This window comes from Octodon degus, unplaced genomic scaffold, assembly GCF_000260255.1.
Source record: "Octodon degus isolate 3935 unplaced genomic scaffold, OctDeg1.0 scaffold00051, whole genome shotgun sequence".
Classification (NCBI taxonomy): Eukaryota; Metazoa; Chordata; class Mammalia; order Rodentia; family Octodontidae; genus Octodon; species Octodon degus.
In genome coordinates this window covers 11,883,234-11,902,653 of record NW_004524627.1, presented here as the reverse complement: position 1 = coordinate 11,902,653, position 19,420 = coordinate 11,883,234, and the positions used below count along the sequence as shown (strand labels likewise).

General features: G+C 35.6%; 1 protein-coding gene across 1 annotated transcript in view; it reads left to right on the top strand.

Annotated features, from left to right (window-relative positions):
* Spryd7 (SPRY domain containing 7) overlaps positions 1 to 15,774 on the top strand; it is a 36,430-nt gene extending 20,656 nt beyond the window's left edge. The window contains exons 3-5 of the mRNA XM_004633097.2: positions 3,593 to 3,759; positions 10,339 to 10,441; positions 13,977 to 15,774. Of these exons, the coding sequence (XP_004633154.1) occupies positions 3,593 to 3,759; positions 10,339 to 10,441; positions 13,977 to 14,074 (368 nt within the window). The 3' untranslated portion in view covers positions 14,075 to 15,774. The remainder of the gene's footprint in view (positions 1 to 3,592; positions 3,760 to 10,338; positions 10,442 to 13,976) is intronic.
* Positions 15,775 to 19,420: the final 3,646 nt, after the last annotated feature.

The window sequence follows — 19,420 nt, the reverse complement described above, 5'->3', positions numbered from 1 at the left end:
CCATGCACTAAACTAAAGTCAAAATGGATTAAAGATCTAAACATTAAAGCAGAGACACTAAATCTCCTGGAAGAGAAAGTAGGAGGAACTCTTGGAGACATAGGGGTAGGCAAAGACTTCATGAACAGAAATCAAATCACATGGGAAACAGTTGAAAGACTTAACAACTGGGACCTGCGCTTACTGAGAAGTTTTTTCACGTCAAAAGAAATTAACAACAAAGTGAAAAGACAACCCACGAATTTGGGAAAAATCATAACAAATAAGTACTCAGACAAAGGTCTGCTCTCTAGAATTTATAAAGAACTAAAAAACGCTAAGGCCCCAAGATTTAAAGACCCAATCCAGAAATGGGCATCCGAGATGAACACGTGCTTCTCAGAGCATGAAATTAAAGAAGCGAATAAATATATAAAAAAATGCTCCACATCACTAGCCATCCACAAAATGCACATTAAAACAACATTGAGAAATCATCTCTCCCTGGAAAGAATGGCTATCATAAAGAAATCACCCAACAACAAATGTTGGAGAGGCTGTGGGGAAAAAGGAACCCTTCTCCACTTCTGGTGGGAATCAGACTGGTGCAAACGTTATGCAAATCAATGTGGAGACTCCTTAGAAAAGTTGTACTGACAATCCAGTTTAAACTAGCTATTCCTCTACTGGGAATTTTCCCGGAGGATCTGAAAACATCATATCATAGGGATATATGTGTGCCTATGTTTATAGAAGCACAATTTGTGATAGCCAAATCTTAGAAAAAAACCAAGATGCCCGTTACCTGCGGAGTGGTTGAAAAAGATGTGGTATTTTTACACAATGAAGTATTACTCAGCTATAAAGAATGATAAACTTGAAGCTTTATATTGAAGTGGATGGCACTTGAACATATACTCATAAGTGAAATAAACCAGACACACATGTGTAAATATCGTATAGTTTCCGTAGTATAAGAACTCAAAAGAAGAAATACAAATAGAAAGGTATCATACAAGTAAAAGGAAAGGAGGATCTTGAGGACTAACTAATCAAAAGAGGGAAAGGTAAAGAGCTAGGAAACATGACAATGTCAAGCCATACAGTTATATGTAGATGATGGGCAAGGCAATGATCCTGAGAATCTGCAGATGATTTCTGAATCTAGCAGCTAATTGGAAAGATTCTCACCCTGACTAACTATATATACTGATACCTGTGAACTAAGCAACTGCACTGAGAATTGTAATCTGTAATAGTAGGTTCATTCTTGGAGTGCCTGTCATTCTGGACTTCTGAGTAGGGGCTGCTTGTCATGACATGCCAGTTGGTGCTGTGCTGTCTCTTGGGTAGATGATTGTTCAAAAAGAAGGGGGTGGTGAATGAAGCCAAGAGATAAGAAAAGGAATATAGTGGGACTGTCCTGCTTCAAAGTTTTATATGGTTAGATTTTTGGACTTATGTGTAAACATAAATATATAATCCTTTATGCCTATTTTTTACAATATATTCTAATTTTTAAATGTTTTTTCATCATATTCTGTAGGGACTAAGAGTTCAACATATCAATACTTGATAAAAAATACCTGTTCCATGTTATGCCTAAGATGTTTGATATTCAGACAGATAGTGAGGTTAAGCTTAACAGCCTAGGTTGTATGGTAATAACAATAAGCTTGTCTTCTGGAGGGTTAACAGCCTAAGTTTGCAGACCAAAATTAGAGAAAAAGGAGAGCTGCAAGGAAAGCCAACATTTTGGCCTTAGCCTTCCAAGGTCGATTAAGACTCAGGACATGAGAACTTGTACTGTAACGTCACGTAACTCAATAGTGTCCAAATTTTCTGATCAAGGAGATTATGGGGCCAAAGAGGAAAGTGATCGATGATGTAGAGTGTGCCTAAGGAGAGTCACATGGAGAGAAAACATTCTCTCAGGCTTTCACAGAGAGCACATTGGCCAAGCAATGGCCGTGACTCATCCACATGGCTGATACTGACAAAGGATCTACAATCTGTGGTACAGGATCTCAGGATAAATCCTGAGGGGATTTCACTGACCTTATCAGACCCAAAAGCTACAATTCTTGTTACATAGGTCCTGCTTTACCTTGGTCTTAACCATCCAGCAGAAAAGTATAAAAATGAAGTATAAGAAGCAAAGCCATGCTGTTATGTTGAGCTGTAGGGGACTCAGGTCAACAATTTCTGACATTGCCAGTGAAGTGGAAGACCTGATACTATTATGGACTACTGGACTCTTAGAATATTTTGCTGAGTTTACACACCTATAATATTCAAATAATGGAACTTAACAAAAAAATGGATACAGATGAATATCCATTTTGTATCTGTGTGTTCAAAGTGGTTAGGATAGATATATAGTTACATTCTCTTGATGAATAGAGGCATTTGTTCTAATGGTGCTTGTAAATAGGATATTAAGTCCACATCTTGTACAGCAATTAACCATTATGCAGAATGTATGCAATGTGTTAATTATTGAAACTGTCCTACCAGTTTGGTTTGAAACTGTCTCATTGCTATTTGTTTCTCAATAAAATTATGGAAAAAAAAAAAAAGAAAACAGTAATAAATAACCAAGTGCAGAGTACTGCACACCTATTATCCCAGCACTGAGGGTGAGGCCGTATTGCTGTGAGTTCAAGGCCAGCTTGAACTGTATAACAAAATCCTGTTTCAAAAAGAGAAAAGAATAATGATAATAGCTCGCATTCTTGAATATGTAAATGTGCTTTACTTAACCTGATTTTTTTTTAATCCTATTCTAAGTGGTTTACTGGGATTATTTTATATCATTTCTTAACCCTTTAATGCGAGTACTGTTACACTGTGCTACAGTTCACAGATGAGAACACAGAAGTGATTCACCTAGGATAATACAGCTAAGTCAGGATTTAAACCTCAGTAGTACAACTCTAGAACTCACTTGCTTATCTCCTGCGTTGTGCTTCATATATGGAAAACATAGTTCACCTTGCAAATTCATTTTAAGAGATTTTTTTTTAAATAACACAAAATAATTTACTGATATGACAGTTCTTTTAAAAACACTTTGTACTCTTCAAAATAACTCATTTATACATCTTTTCTTAAGATTTGGGAATGATATAAAAAGTAAAGCAATATTAACATGCTGAGCTGTAAAAGGCTCAAGTCAACAACTTCTGACATTGCCAGTCCTACGGATAACCCACTACTCTTATGGACTACTGGCCTATATTGGAGTATTTTGCTGAATGCATGTACCTACAATATTTAAATGACAATGGAATACCCTTCTCTGACAAAACTAAACAAAAAAAGAGGATATGACTGAAGGACCATTTTGTATGTGTATATTCAAAATAGGATAAATATACAGCTACTTTCTCTTAATTCAATGAATAGAAAGATTTGTACTAATAGTGTTTGTGGACAGGATATCATACCTGCATCATGTACTATGAATAACCACTAAGAAGACAACAATATGCAATGTATTAATTATTGAAACTGTCCTAATCAGTTTTGAAACTGTCTCATTGCCATTTGTTTCTCAATAAAATTATTTTTTAAAAAAGATATGGGGACATGTACACTATTATATTTTCAGGAATCTGGGGTATTGGTGTTGCGACTCAGAAGGTAAACCTGAACCAGATTCCTCTTGGCCGAGACATGCATAGTCTTGTGATGAGAAATGATGGAGCCCTGTACCACAACAATGAAGAGAAAAATAGGCTACCAGCAAACAGCCTTCCACAGGAGGGAGATGTTGTGGTGAGTCTCTGGGAGGAGTTCACATCCCTGGAAGGGATTAAACTTTTGAGCAGCTTTTGGGTAGATGTACTTTATTCTTGAAGTTCATAGTTTAGATTCTAAATCTCTACAATGCAGTCTAATGAGTGGTACAGTTTCCTGCAAGAATAGTTGCTATAGGTGCTCATGTAGAGCAGCATTTTATCCTGAGTTGGTCTTAGTAAACTTAATGTAGTTGAATTTCCTCCATTTAGAATTCTTCAAAGAAATGGCCTCAAAATTCAAAGGTTTGATTGTAGAAAGCCATCAATTGAAGATAAAATATAGAAATGTTTTTCTGTCTTTCCTAACACTTCTTATTATCCAAGAATCTTATGCACAGAGTCCCAGCTTTTAGCTATTAGCTAAGAACATAGTGCTGGAAACCTTGGACATCAAAGTAACATTTTCTAGTAATAAGATGACCCAGACCAGACAAACACAGATTTTTTTATTAAAAGATTGTGCAGTGTTTTAAAAGATTGAAGAAAGGCGTGGGAATTAAGTTCTTTTTGTTTGTGTGTTTGTGTTTGCTGGTACTAGGCATTAAACCCAGGGAATGCTAAGCTACATCACCATGTATTAAAAATTTTATTTTGAGATAGGTCCTAATTGGTCCTGGATGGCCTCAGCCTTGCGATTCACCTGGTGAATAGCGGGATCATAGGAGCATGCCACCATGTCTTATGGAAATTATATTTTTAATTATGGCTTGATCTTCTCTTTTCTGCTACTTAAAAAAATGAAGAATAGTTTATAATCGTTCTAAGCTTATTTTTCTTAAATTGACTAAAGAAAAGCTATTAAAAAATCATTTTCAAGATCTGTTTTTCCCAGATTTCTCACAGAATTGTTGGTCTGTGTTTATAAGTCATTGCCAGATGACAGTAATATGGACCATCTTATTCTAATAGTTATTTCTTTAAAAAGATTCTTAAAATGTGGGTGAAGTGGTTAGCTTATTCAGACTAAAAGGTGAAATTCAAACATAAAGAATAATCCATAGCAAATGTTTTCCTTAGTTGGTATACTGTATTTCTGTGTGGTTTTTTTGCCTTCCTATCCCATTCATTGCGATAACTCACATCACAAATTGACAGATTTAAGAATGCCTGATTGATTGATTGATTCTTTCATTCATTCATAAAAGTAGTAAAAGTTTATTGAGAAATAGGTTCTGAGAGACCAGAGGGGTCCTGAAAAGGGGTTGCAGAGGCCCTTTGTCGAGGTAATTTACATAGCGAAGACACAAATATGAATACAACATGGGTCAAACTAATTAACCAGTAAGATTACAAGTATAGCTGCTTAGGTAATATTGGTCCAGTAGAGTAGCAGGACATGTAACAAGGGTATGTAAGTGACATCATCAACTCTGGCTTATCTGTGACTTCTCAAACAGAAACACTGGGGGAAGGGCTGGGCCCAGGTGTTCTGATCACCCACCCAGGTAGCTTGTGTATATCTGGACTTAATGGACTGGATGCTAGCTACTTCAGTTCTGCTTATCCCTTATGGAAATATGTGACTCAGGCCATTGTGACTGTTATTTGAGACCTTGTCTTCTTCAGATACCATAATTCTGATATTTGCATTTTTCACTGACTTCCTTGAAAGCCCAGTGTATTTCTGACTCTATATTAATTTTTATCTAACTTAGCTGCTTATAATATCCCGCCCCTACAAGAAGTGCCCCAACTGCTGTTAGGCGAGAATGAGCGAAGTGTTGATCTAGCTGCTTTGAGCTGAGAAAGGTCGGTGTAGGGGAGAACACAGTTACTTAAACTAATGGGATAGAAGTCATGTTGCAGTTTGGCAGCTATGAACTAACACCCTTTACAAGATTAATCTAGTAGATCCTAGTAAAAGGAGTCTGAAAAATTTGTTGTTTCTTCCATCTGCAAAATTTCTTGGAGTTTAGCACCTTCTGGAATAAATTGAGTTCATAAGACAAGGGTTCAGTGCATTAAAAGATATAAAGAATCTTTGACCTAATTTGTTATCTTTAACCATCTTCTGTTACCAAAGTGACATTTAAGTAGAATGTAGTTGTTTATAGATGTACTTTTGATATGATTAATGCCTGTTCTCTAGTCATTAGAGCAACATTGTTTGTACTGCACAATCTTTAAATACCTCTAGTATAACACAATTATGTAATAATCATACAAGCACATGGTTGTGTATCTTTATCATCTGGCTGTCTCAGATTGGATGATCATGCATATTTCATCACATGTAGCTGGAACACAAGTAAAGGAAAACCAGATGCTTGAGTCTATAAAAGTTTATCATCATAAACAACTGTAGTCTGATTGGGAATCATAAAAATATTTAAAATGCCATGAAGTTAGCGATAGTTGCTATTATCATTTTAACAAAAAACTCAAGGTATAAGAATCTGACAAAAGATGACAATTTTTGATTACCTAAAATGAATCATAACCCAGAATCCAGTCAAATATATAGAAGTGCCATGAAATAAAAACAAACTCTTATTCCTCCTTCCAGTTATCTGCCTGGGGCTCCAAAAAGGTATAGGAAAACTATAGCTCCCAACCTGCTACTTTGTGTCCCATGAAATCAAAGAATGAATTCCAAATGACAGAGGAGGTTAAGAGTAGGAAAAGCTTATTGGAGAATACAAAAATAGAGATAGGATTCTTAAGTAGAATGTCCCAAATGCCCTTTTTAGTTAGTCAGCATTGTAAAATTAGACTTGAATTTGCATGTTCATTCCGATAAAATAAAAACTAAAAATGTGAACTATGTACAGTAAGAATAGTAAAACATTACCCTATATATTAATTTTATCGTCTTAGTTCAAACACATTAAAACAAATTTTCCCAAATTGTTGACAGTGGCACTGGAAAAATGAACTAAATATGAAACAATCATTGCAATAGGTTGTGCTGCCACTGGGTAGTGAAAGGTACCTGCATTACAAACTACTTTTTGGAGGTACTTGATTTCCTATAGTCCCACAGAGAAAGGGACATACTTTCTTCTTTTATATGATTGTGTGGGGTGGGTGTTTTAATGAAAGGAGACCTTTTCACTTAAAAACAACTAAGTGCAGGAATCAGCTTTATTACTATTATTTTTAGATTGTTTATTTGTTTGTTTGTTTGTTTGTTTGTTTGTTTGGTACAGGGTCTCGCTATACAGCTCAGATGCATAGTGATCCTCCTGTCTCAGCCTCTCCAGCGCTGGGATTATAGGCATGCCACCACTATTCATCATTATTTAATCTAACCCTGGCTTCGCTAAAATTTAAAGAGAATTCTTCATAGCAGTTACTACATTGATTCTGTGGACCTTTGCTCTCTTACCTAGAAAAAGAGTGAATTAAGACTATGTGATGGTGGCACATACCTATGATCCCAGCGCTCTGGGAGGCTGAAGCAGAGGATGAGAGTCCCAGCCAAGCCTGGGCAATTTAGTGAATTAGAGGACCCTATCTTAAAAATGTCAAAAAATGGAAAAGAACTATAATTTTATTTTATTTTTTTCTGTACTTAGCTTTTGTTTTTTAAGATGTGGAAGATACCTTGGAAATTTTCTAATCTACTTTATTTTGTTGGCAAAGGGTCTATGATTTTAACTCAGTGCAAAAGCCTTGGGTTCAATCTCTAATGCTGCAAAAAAATAAAACTAAATAATTATGATTCATAAGGGCTGGCCAAATAGCTCAGTGGATTAAAGTGCTTGCAAGCAGGCACAGGGGCTGGGGGTTCAATCACCAGGCCTGCCCTGCCAGCCTCACCCCCGGGACACACTGAGATGGCAATTGAGACTGGGCGTGGTGGCACACACCTGTATTCCTAGCCCTTGGTAGGCTGTAAACAGGAGAATCACTACAAGTCTGATGTAGTAGTGAGACCCTGAACACCCTGTAGATCCTTCCCTAAGATACAAGAAAAAAAATTATGCTTCATAAACCTAAATGTAAAGGCTAAAACTATAAAGCCTTTAGGCTGGCAATGGAGGCATGCCTGTTCTTATATCATGCCCTATGAGAGCTTGATGCAGAAAGATCACAAATTTGAGCCCAGCCTGTGCAACTTAGCAGCCTAGTAAGCCTGTCTTACTTTCTCACTGCTGAGACAAGTTTATGTCAACTCACAGTTTGTAGAGATTTCAGTTCATAGCAGGGCAGTGTGATGTAGGAGAAGCAGTTCCTAGCATAGCTAGCAGGAAGCAGAGATGGGCTCAAGGAAAGAGGAGGGGTATATCCCTTCCAGGCCATACCCCTCATGGTTCACCTCTTCCCACCAGGCTTCACCCCTTGAATATCACACCCAGCTATGAACCTGCATCAGTGGACTAGTCCAGCACCTCATACCAGTAATTCACTAACCTCCAAAAGCCCAAACTCATGAGTTCATGAAACACTAAGGTGACATCTAGATAGATATAAACCATAACAAAGACCTTGCCTAAATAAATAAATAAATAAATAAGACCTGGGGATATAATTTGGGTGTGAAGGCCTTGGGTTTAATTCTCAGCACCCTCCTCCAAATTAGATGACCTGTGAGATCTTTTTACACCACTAAAAAGCTTTTGATATAATTGAGCCAGTTCAGAAATCCTTGAGGTGACTAGTTGCTTGATCTCTGATGATTTATCTATTGAATATCTGCTATCTAGTCTTAATTTTTTAAAGGAAAGATTTCTTGTTGATATTTCTTATCGGAAATGCTTGGAACCAGAAGTGCTTCTGATATCAAGTTGTTTTGCATATTGGAATATTTGCATACACATAATAAGATACTATAGGGATGGGACCCAAGCCTAAATATGAAATTCATTTGTTTCACTTATACCTTATAAACATAGCCTGAAGGTAATCCACACAATATTTTTAGTGTACTTTGTGTTTGGAGGGCAGGTGTGGAATTTTCTACTTGTGTCATGTCAACACTCAAGAACTTTGAGAATTTGAAACATTTCAGATTTCAAATTAAGAACAAGTGGGTTTTTTTTCTTTGTTTGCTTTGGTTTTGGGGTGTTTGTTTGTTTTTGGCTATCTCAGGCTGTCTTAAGGGTGGGACTGGTGCAGCTTGTGGAGCTGGAGATCGAATCACAGTCCCCTGCACATGAATGAGTTTGCCCAAGCAGGTGCTTTAAACAACTGAGCTAACCCGCAGGCCCCCCCAAGAACAAATGTTCTGAAGCCGACATGAATTGGCTTAAACCTCAGCTCTGCTATTTTCTAGCTGTGCAACCTTAAGTAATTGCCTTTCTGTGCCCTAGCTACCTCAGTGCTAAAATGGGGTTAATGTGTATCTTACGAGACAAGAGTAAATATGAAGTATCTAGACTATTGCTTGGTTCATAATAGGGCCTGTCGTGTTTTCTAGCATTTTAATAATAACAGTTGTTACTAGTTGTGATTTCTTTTTCCTGTCAAAGCTGTATAAAGTGATTTTTTTTCCCATTGTTTGTTTGAAATCTTTGGAGCTATAGTTTTCCCTATTTTTTATGTTTTAAAGAGAATAATAGTAAAAAAAAGAAGGAGGAGGAGGAGGAGGAAGAGGAGAAGGAGGAAGAAGTGGAGGAGGAGGAAGAGGAGGAGGGGGAGGAGGAGGAAAGCATTAGAAACAATACAGAATTTTACTAAAAAATAATAGGAATACAGCAATGGTTTTTGCTGTATGGCATATTATTATCTTCAAATTAATTGTTCAGATTACCAAATATAAGATTGCAAAGTTGATCAAAAAAGTTATAAAAAATTAAAAAGGAGAAAGAAAAATTTAAGCATGTTTTTCTATTTTTCTAACTTGATACTAGCTATTAGTCATATTTAATTGTATATATTAGTTTTACTTTATAGTAAAATACTTGAAATGTTTGAGGCCAGAATAAAGAGATTCAAAAATGTGTGTTTTTGGAAATAAGTTGTACAAAAATATTTCTTCACAATTTGAGAAAAGTAACTTGTGTGCCCTAAATCCTAATAACGAAGCCTGCTTTCCCTCCTTAAGTTCAAATCCTATATACAGAGCAGTGTTGTCTCTCTGTTCACGTATGCAGCATTTATATTTCCTTATATGCAAAATAGAACCTCTATTGTGGACTTTTGGTATTACCCAATCTTTTTCCCAATATATATTCGTGTGTGTGTGTGTGTGTGTGTGTGTGTGTGTGTGTATGTGTGTGTTACAAGGAACTGAACACAGGGCCTTCACACTTAGACAGGCAGGCAGGTAGGCAGGCAGATCGATCTCCAGCCCTTTTACACTTTTTGCTTTAAAACATAACATGGTCTCACTAAGTTGCTAGGTTGCCTAGACTGGACTCAAACTTTCAGTCCTCCTGCCTCACTGTATCAGAATGCTGACCTTACGGGTGTGCACTGCTACTGTTAGTCACTACTGATATCTTTACTTCAGTTCTAGTGAAATTCTACCAAAGTGTAAACCTTTAATGAAACTACTATAATCTTATGCAAAGTTATTTGTTTCTATGATTCCAAATCATTGATATCTGGCTGTTGAGTAGTTGTAGAACATTTATATTTTTATCTTTTCTAACTTTTCTTTCCTTCATAGGGTATTACATATGACCATGTAGAATTAAATGTATATTTGAATGGAAAAAACATGCATTGTCCAGCATCAGGCATACGAGGGACAGTGTATCCAGTTGTTTATGGTAAGCTGAAATATTTCTTATATAATATTAGATACATGGTAGCTTTTGTTTGACTTTTATATTAATCACATAAGTCATGTACATTAATTGTATAGCAATTTCTTCCTACATCTGGACAAGTTGGTAATAAGGACCTTTTTATATGATGTAGTCTAGTCAATTCCCTTTTTGCAGAATTCAGGACAATACAGTGGTACCTTGCTTCATGAACTTCTTTCCATGATTCTAATTGCAAACCAAGTTGCATGAAAACTGAATCAGATTTCCTTATAAGGCCAATATAAACCTAACCACTGAGTGATTTGGTTTGTATTCAGTTTGGCTTGCAACAAAAGTCATGCAAAGAATTAAATTTGTAAACTGAGATACCAATGTTTATTTCCCCCATGTTAAAAAATTTGCTAAAAAGTGTGCTTAAATAGGCAATACATATTCTCTTATTCATCGTGTATTCTTATGTTCAGTAAAGACTTTTACTGATTTTACAAAGCTTTTTCTGTCAGATATTAAAAAGAATTAAATGACCAAGAAATGTAGAGTACATTTTAGAACTTGGGATAGGAATTTTATGTAGATTCATCATTTATTGCCTTTAAAAAATTACCTAATTGTTATCTTGTGCATCTGAGAGAAATTATAATTTATAATAGTTTTGTATTGCTTTGTTTTGATTTTGGTAGCAATAAATGCTATCATTTCTGCATAGATGTATCCCTCAAACAAGTGGGTTGCTTAAGATTCTATGCCACTTTACCTTAATTTTTTTTTTTTTTTTTTTTTTGCAGAACCGGGGATTGAACTCAGATCCTTGCGTTTGCCAGTCAAGCGCTTATCCTACTGAGCCATCTCCCCAGCCCCTACCTTAAATTTTAATATAGAGAATTTCAAACATATACAGAAGAGAACAGTATAACGAACCCTTATATGCCCATTACCCAGCTTCAAACAACTATCTTGTAGTTCAGTTGGGTTTTGTTTACCCGTAACACTTCTTTATCTCCCCTCTTTATAGTGTTTGGAGGCAAATGCCAGTCATTGTATCATTTTTGTGCATACATATTTTATATTTATCTCTAAAAAGTAAGGTGTATTTTTGTTTTTCTCATTTTGTTTTTGTTTGTTGAGGTACTGAGGTTGAACTCAGTGCTGCACTCTATTCCCAGCCCTTTTTTAATTTTGAGACAGCACCTTCCTAAATTGCTGTAGCTGGCCTCAAATTTGTAATCTGTCTTCTGCAGCCTTCTGAGTAGCTGGGATTATAGGCATGTACCACCACACTAGCTCTGTGTATCTTTTGTAAAAACAAAACAAAAACAAAGGCCAGCCACACTGCCTTCATCACTCCATTCTGTTTTATTTTTATGTTATCAACTTTAAATCAGTGTGTGTATCATTTTTCTGCTTGTGGTTTTAGTCAATTTAAAATTTTTTTATTTCCTTTGGGTCATAATAAAGACTAATAACTTTTTTGTGATAACTTACAATAAAAATAGAAATGTTAGTAAATGACATATTAAGACATCAGAAAAGTATTCAATAGCAAATGTAAATATTTACTAATATATTATTGCTTGTGATTTTTTTTAAGGTTTTCATTAGCCTTCTTTTCTCCTAAAATTGCTTTTTTCTTTCCTTACCTTATTGGGAATTGAACCCAGGGATTCACATAGTAGGAACTCTACCACTGAGCTATATTCCCTGCCCTTTTTTAAACTTTTATTTTGAGATAGGGTTTCACTAACTTGCCCAGGCAAGCCTTGAGCTAGCAATCCTTTTGCTTCAGCCTCTGGAGTAGCTGGAATAGCAGGTGTTTGCCACCACACCTGGCTCAATTATCTTTCAATTATATTACCTTCTGTGTCTTCACATGTAAAACTGTGTTTTAAATTGGTTAGTGTCCCACAGTGGATAGACCTACAAGTAATTAAAATGTAGCTTGGTGTATTAAATAGGTTAGCCTGAGAAATGGAATAACTATCAGTGAATGATTGAGTTATGCAGATGGGTGTATAAAACAAAATTGTTCTAAAATGCTTCTTTTATTCATCATTATTTTTAATGGAGTAAAAATAGATATAGATAATTTATGGATAGTAAATTAATGTGATGAATTACTTTCGTGTAAATTGAATTTAGCAGTGCAGTTAAGCCTAACATTTTACTAGCCTGTGCTAAATAAAAATAAAACCTAAATTTATTACCCTTTGTTCTCCATTCCCATCCCTAATCCTAGAACAATCCACTTATTCAATCTGGTGTTTTTTGTTTTTTTTTTTAATGAATTTAAGCCAGGGTCTACAGGGTCTTACTATGTAGATTGGACTCATAGTGATTCTCCTGTTTTTCAGCCTCCCAAGTGCTGGAATTACAGGCGCACACCACCACACCCAGTCTCAGTCTGCCTCTCAGTGAGTCCCAGGGGCAGGGCTGGCAAGGCACACTGGGGATCAAACCCTGGGGGTGCTGCGCTCTGCCGAAGCAGGAGCTTTAGTCTGCTGAGCTATCTGGCTGGCCCATTCAATCTGTTCTTAAACTCAACCTATAGAGAGAAAAAAAAACTGCATAACACTGATGAAGTGTTATTAAAAAGTCATTTTTAAAAAATGTTATTTAAAAGACTAAGCTGGGCGTGGTGGCACCCACCTGTAATTCCACCAAAGATCATGAAGATTTTGAGACAAGCCTGGGCTACTGTGTGAGTTCAAGGCCAGCCTAAACTACGTAGTGTATAAGTCTTTGTATAAATATACACATTTATTGTTCTTGAGCAAATGCTGGTAAAAATATGCAGCAGAAGTTGAATTAGGCCTGTAGCCCAGTTCACAGCTGCATATCAATGTCAGGTCCTGGTCTGGATGGTGTGCTGTTGTTCTGTGAGACGTTAGCACCAGGACAAGCTGTATTAGATACATAGGGCTCCCTGAAGGATGTTTGCTGCAGCTTCCCAAGAATATTATTTTTTCAAAATAGATCATTAGTAATATATCTTAATTGTATAAAATTGAGGGGGGGAAGATAGGCAACGCCAAAATCTTACCTGTATTTCCACCATCTAAAGATAGTAATATTACTTGCTGTACTTAAGACATGGAGTTTTCTTACATTATCTAAACTGATCTCAGGCTCCTGGGTTCAAGAGATCCTTCTGTCTCAAGCCTGCTGAAGTTGGAATACAGGTGTGCACCAAGCTGCACACTGAAACCAGCTTAGAATAATTATTAATAAAGTTTTAGTTAATATCTTTCTAGTGTTTTTCTTAAATTTTGTTCTATGTTGCAGCTATTTTTACCTAATACTTTTTATAATCCAGACAGCATATGTGGTTATTCTTCTTGCCTATTAATCTTGTGGTTTTAGGAAAACAGTGCTTTTGGTTTTGTTTTTTAAATTTTATTGTGGTGCTGGGGATGAAACCCAGTGTTCCACACATACTAAGCATGCACTCATCCGTAGACTGAAAACAGTGAACTTTAAAATTATGTGTTCATTCAGATTAAGATGTGCTTCTAATTTTCTTTCTTTTTTCATCCTCTAGTTGATGACAGTGCAATTTTGGACTGCCAGTTCAGTGAATTTTATCATACTCCTCCACCAGGATTTGAAAAAATACTGTTCGAACAGCAGATCTTTTGAATGTATTTGGTTTTGAATATTATATTTCTGCACTGTTTAAATGTTTACTATTTAATAAAGCTTTACCTGATCTATAGATGAAAATATATTCTTAAAAATTTGCTTGTGGATGTTGTCTAAGGAATCAATATGTTCACCATACACTCAAAAGTTATGATTTAAAATACGCTGTGTGATATGAAAATCAACATTTTAGGGAATTTATTTAATTCTTATTTAACTAAATAGAACTATGGGTTTGAGTAGCAGTATTACACAGTAATATGTATATAAATATTTAAAAGGGACTTTCTTATATAAAATATTTGTATTGTTAAAGGTGTAGAATTGTGTTGTCATTCTGAAATTTAGACCTCATTAATTTAAGTGTGTAGTCCAGTAATTTTTGCCGTCATCTTTTATATACACTGTAACAGTTGGCAAAAGTGTATATTATTGGCAACTTCATTTTGGTGATCTGTCATGTTAATGTACTATTTTTCTTAAAACTTAAATTTGCTTATTTTGTTGTGTTGTATCTCTGCTTTGGACTTGCTTTGTGAAGGGAGACAAAGAGTAATGATTACAGCATTTTGTTGAAGACCGTCATACTGTGTAATTTCAATACCTAAGTAAGTAATGGTTGATTAGTGGTGTAGTTCACATTGGCTGGCACGTAGACTAGGTATGATGCTTTAAATTTAGATGAGGCTATTCTTTCAAGAGCTTTTATTTAAATCTGTGTTTTCTATAAGGAATAACAAAATAATAGCAATTAAAGAATATTCAGTTCTATATTAAATACATTCTTCCTGCTTTGTTCATGTACAGTGAATTCATTTCGCCCTTGATTATTTTAGCAGTTTAGATACTATATAAATGAGTCCTCTCTATGACCTAGCTTTCAGTGAGTTATTGTCCTTTACTTAACTCCCTGATGAACTGACCTGATCACATCTTTAGGCACATTCCTTTTCAAGTAAGCATGTGTGGGACACAGATTTCACTTCTTTTATCGACAAGAAGCAGTACAATATATTGTGCTAGAAAAAACTTGAGCATTAGAATTAGAAGAAGATCTGAATTGTAGTTCTGCTGCCTGACACCATTGAGTGAGCTCCTCAGTGCCTCCAAGCTCCAGGTTTTTCAACTTATGAAAGGGTAATCATACTGATTAAGATTCTGTAACTAGTTAATAAGTATGTATGTGAAACACCTTATCGTACACACTGAATAAATGCAGTTTGCATGTCTGTGAAGCGGTGGTTTTCAGACTGTGCCTCAGGCCTGCAGCATCACCTGGGAACTTGTTAGAGTAATGGACACTCAGGCCCCAACCTGACCCCTAGATGAGAACCTGTTGGGGTTTGCACCAGGAATCAGTGCTTGAGCACTCAGACAGATCTGATGCATATTAAAGTTTGAGAACCACTACTCTGCAGAGGCTTCTTTGAGAATTATTGCTTTGATAAAAATTTTCTAAGGATCTAAGACAGTCTTTTTACTCATAAGCTAGAAAACTCCTGCACAGTGCTTATTATTTGGTAGATAAAATATGACGATGTGTTTTGAAAATGCAAATATCCTTGAGTAACTTATTTACTAACATGTAAAAAAATCACACATTTTACCCGTAAAGATATGTGGAGTTGAACTAGCTATGTGTTGTATTTTTTTCATCTGATTTTATGTCATAGTAATTTTAATTCATAAAGAACATACTTTCTTGAACAAGTATATTAAAGTGATTTTAATGTTATCTACCTCTTAGGTTTTGTTTTGATTTTAGTGCATGTTTAGATAGTGCATGTTTATAATACAGAATAATGCTGCTCATTTGAGCGAATTGGTACATATCTTGCTCATTTTTCATTCTTTGGCCTTTCCGCCCTTTAAACTTCACCACTCCTGGGATTTAAACCCAGGGACCCACACATACATACTAGGCCAGGGCTTTACCACTTAGCTGCATCTGTAATTTGATTATTTTTTAAAAGCCAACGTTTTTCTTCTGTGGTACTGGGTATTAAACCCAGAACCTTCACATTGAGCTATGTCCCCAGTCCTTTTTTATTTTAAAGTATGAGAGAACATCTCACTAAGTCACTGAATTGTATAAACTAGGCTTAACTTTATGACCTACGGCTTCAGCCTCCTGAAGTTCTGGGATTACAAGTGTGTGCCAGCATAGCCACTGCCAAGCTTATTTAAAATCATTCTTTTCTACTTCTAGTGCTACATAATTTATATCTATAGTAACAGTTCAATGAAGTCTAGATGTGTTTTTAATTCTTCTTAAGGAAATTACATTGACATTAACATTTTGTTTTTTCTTCAAAATCTGTAACTTAAGTCTGATTATGAAACAAACATTAGACAAACTCCATAACAGGAACAGCCTACAGAATGCCTGATGGTGTGCTTCAGAACTGTCAGAGTCATTAAAAACAAGGACAGCCAGAGAAACTGCACACCCCAGGCAGGGAGCTTACTGGGACATGAAGAATCAGTGTAACGTGATGTCCTGGATGGGATTAGGGAACCCCAAAGGCCCATTAGGTGGAAACTAAAGCCTGGATAAACCATAGACTTCAGTTAGTAATGTACCAGTATTTATTCATTTATTGTAACAAATGTTATGCCCCAGTGTAGGATGTTAACAATAAGAAACTGGAAGAGGACGTAGTGGGAATCTTTTTATTTTCTTTTGTAAATCAAAACTCTTAAAATTATTTTTAAAAGCTCATTGATGTAGGAGAAATTTTAAAAGAATTTCAGCCAATAGAATGACATTATTACAGTATATACACAGAGCCTACATATTGAATGGTACTTATCTATAAATGTAGATAGGACTGAAAACATTTTTGCATTTATTTCTGGCTAAGTAAACATTATCCACAAGCCCTCTTTTCTTCCCACTCTTACTTTTTTCTTTTAAGGCACAGAGTACTGGGGTTGGAACTCAGGGCCTCTGCACTGAGTTGTATCCCTAGCGCATTATTTTGAGACAGAGTCTTACTAAGTCATCTAGGCTGTATTTGAACTTTAGATCCTCCTGCCTGCCTCATCCTCCAAGAGTTTTAGAATTAATAGGCATACACCATCACACTCAACCTGTCCACTGTTTTGATTCTGAGTATTGTAATAATCTATTTGTCCACACTAGGGTAGCTTTTCACACTTACTGAAAATTATTGTTTTATTCTAAGTATTATTTAAGTAATTTAAACATTGTAAATGATATGTAATGTTTAATATGTGAAACAATGTGAATCACCAGTTTATATTTTATTTAAAACAGAAAAAACTTGGCTTTTAATTGCCTTTGGCTCATCAGATAAGATTGGGATGTTTTCCACTTGGATTATAAACTATGAATTTAAAAATAGTATAAAATAGTAATTTGAATTTTACTACATCAAAAACTAACAAATGTGTGACATTTTTGTTCACATATCTTAATTTTGTTTACTTCTTATGTAAGTTTAGATACAGATGTGAAGCTTAGCTAGAAACATGAAATCTTGGAAGTGGCAAAATATATTAAATCAATAATTTATTTTACATGATGCAAAGCCACTAAGATTGTGAGATGACTGGAATTTTCTTGCGCACAGATATACTGAGGCACAGTACTCATACATGGATTAAACCCCCTAGTGCTCGCTTTTACATGCATTGTTTATACATCGTGCCAGGGAAGTACTGTGGGAAGCTGGCCGGGCTCTCCGTGTGAATGGGTGAGGCCATAATAAAACCAGCTAACTACTTTTCTTCCATGTATGTGAAAATCCCTTTCAACTTGCCCTTTAAACAACTGGGAACAAAATTATTAAATAGTGTACAGAATAATGTTAGATATAATTAGAAAGGTCAATGAGGCACACTATCCACTAGTAATATAGAACTTTTAAGGCAAAATTGTCACATTATTGGCTGAAGTGTGTAATCTGTAATTACATAGGAATCTTTTTTTATAACCTTACAGTTAATCATTCATAAACTGAATCAGTTATGTGTGGTGTATCAGAAAATCTTAAAGATAGCCTTTCCTCAAGAACTTCGCTAATTGGAGTAATATTACTCTAAAGTATCCAAGACATGTTGATAAGTGAAAAATACAGGTTCTTAAATCCCTATGTATAATCTAATCCATTTTTTAAAACCGGAAGATTCATTCATAGGAAAAAAAATCTAAGGTACCGTGTACCAAAATGTATTTTGGGAATAAGATTACAGGAAACTAGTTGTTTCTTGGTTTTTTTGTTTTTGTTTTTGTTTTCAGGATTGGGGATTGAGCCAAGGCCTTCATTGAGCTACATCTCAACCTTGTGTTTTTTTTCTTATTTTTAGACAGTTTCTTCCAAAGTTTCCCAGAAGACTGGGCTTGAATTTATGACCTTCCTGCCTTTTTCCTCCCAGAATGATGAGATTATAGGCATGCACGACCATGCTTGCTTTAAAAATAATTTTAACAAGTAAAAAGAGAAACTCTGAAAAAAGGTTACATGCTGGACAGTGATAAATTTTACATTCCTATCTGCAAACCTAAAAATCTACAAAATGCCAACTCAGGCAGTTAGAGAGTGCAGTGTGTTTCAAAGCAATTTACTTAAAAGGATTCAGACAGCTGATGACATGCTAGGAAACTGTGTACCCTTACTCCAGATGTAAAAAAGTCAGTGCCAGTGAAGCCTGTGTGGAGCAGACCACTTTTCATAGATGCTGCACTCTATAAAGGACACTGACGAACCACTGAAGGCTACAAGCCTGCTAAGATTTTGCATGCTTAGTCTATGAGTCAACCATCCTTTTTTAAAAATTTTATTGAGAAACAAATATCAATGAGACAGTTTCAAAACTGATTAATAGAGTCAACCATCCTTAAGAAAACTAGAAATGGTAAATGATCCACTGGCCATTGAAGCTAGAATAATTTGAAATGCTAATCATAGGAAGTGGAAAGAAAGCCTCAAAAGGTCTATAGATTCCTATAAGGTATTTTAACAAAAACAATTGTAGATATGTCCAGGTATCTAATAGTTTATTGCTTGGGGGGAAAAAGTAGATTTATTCTTTGTTACCCTGGATGAAAAAATAGCACCAAGAGAACCTTCCCTCCTAGTCCACTGCTGAAATTTCTGCTTTGCAAAGTAATAAACATTTGGCCCCAGACTGTTTTAAAATATAGGTTGTATTATCATTCAGGTATGATGTGTTAGTCCATTTCATGCTTACTATTACAGAATGCCATAGACTGTATAATTTAGGATAAGGAGAAATCATTTTCAGCTGTCTGGAAGATGGGAAGTTCAAGATTAAAGTGTTAGCATCTGGCAAGGAATTTCTTTCTGCCTCATCACA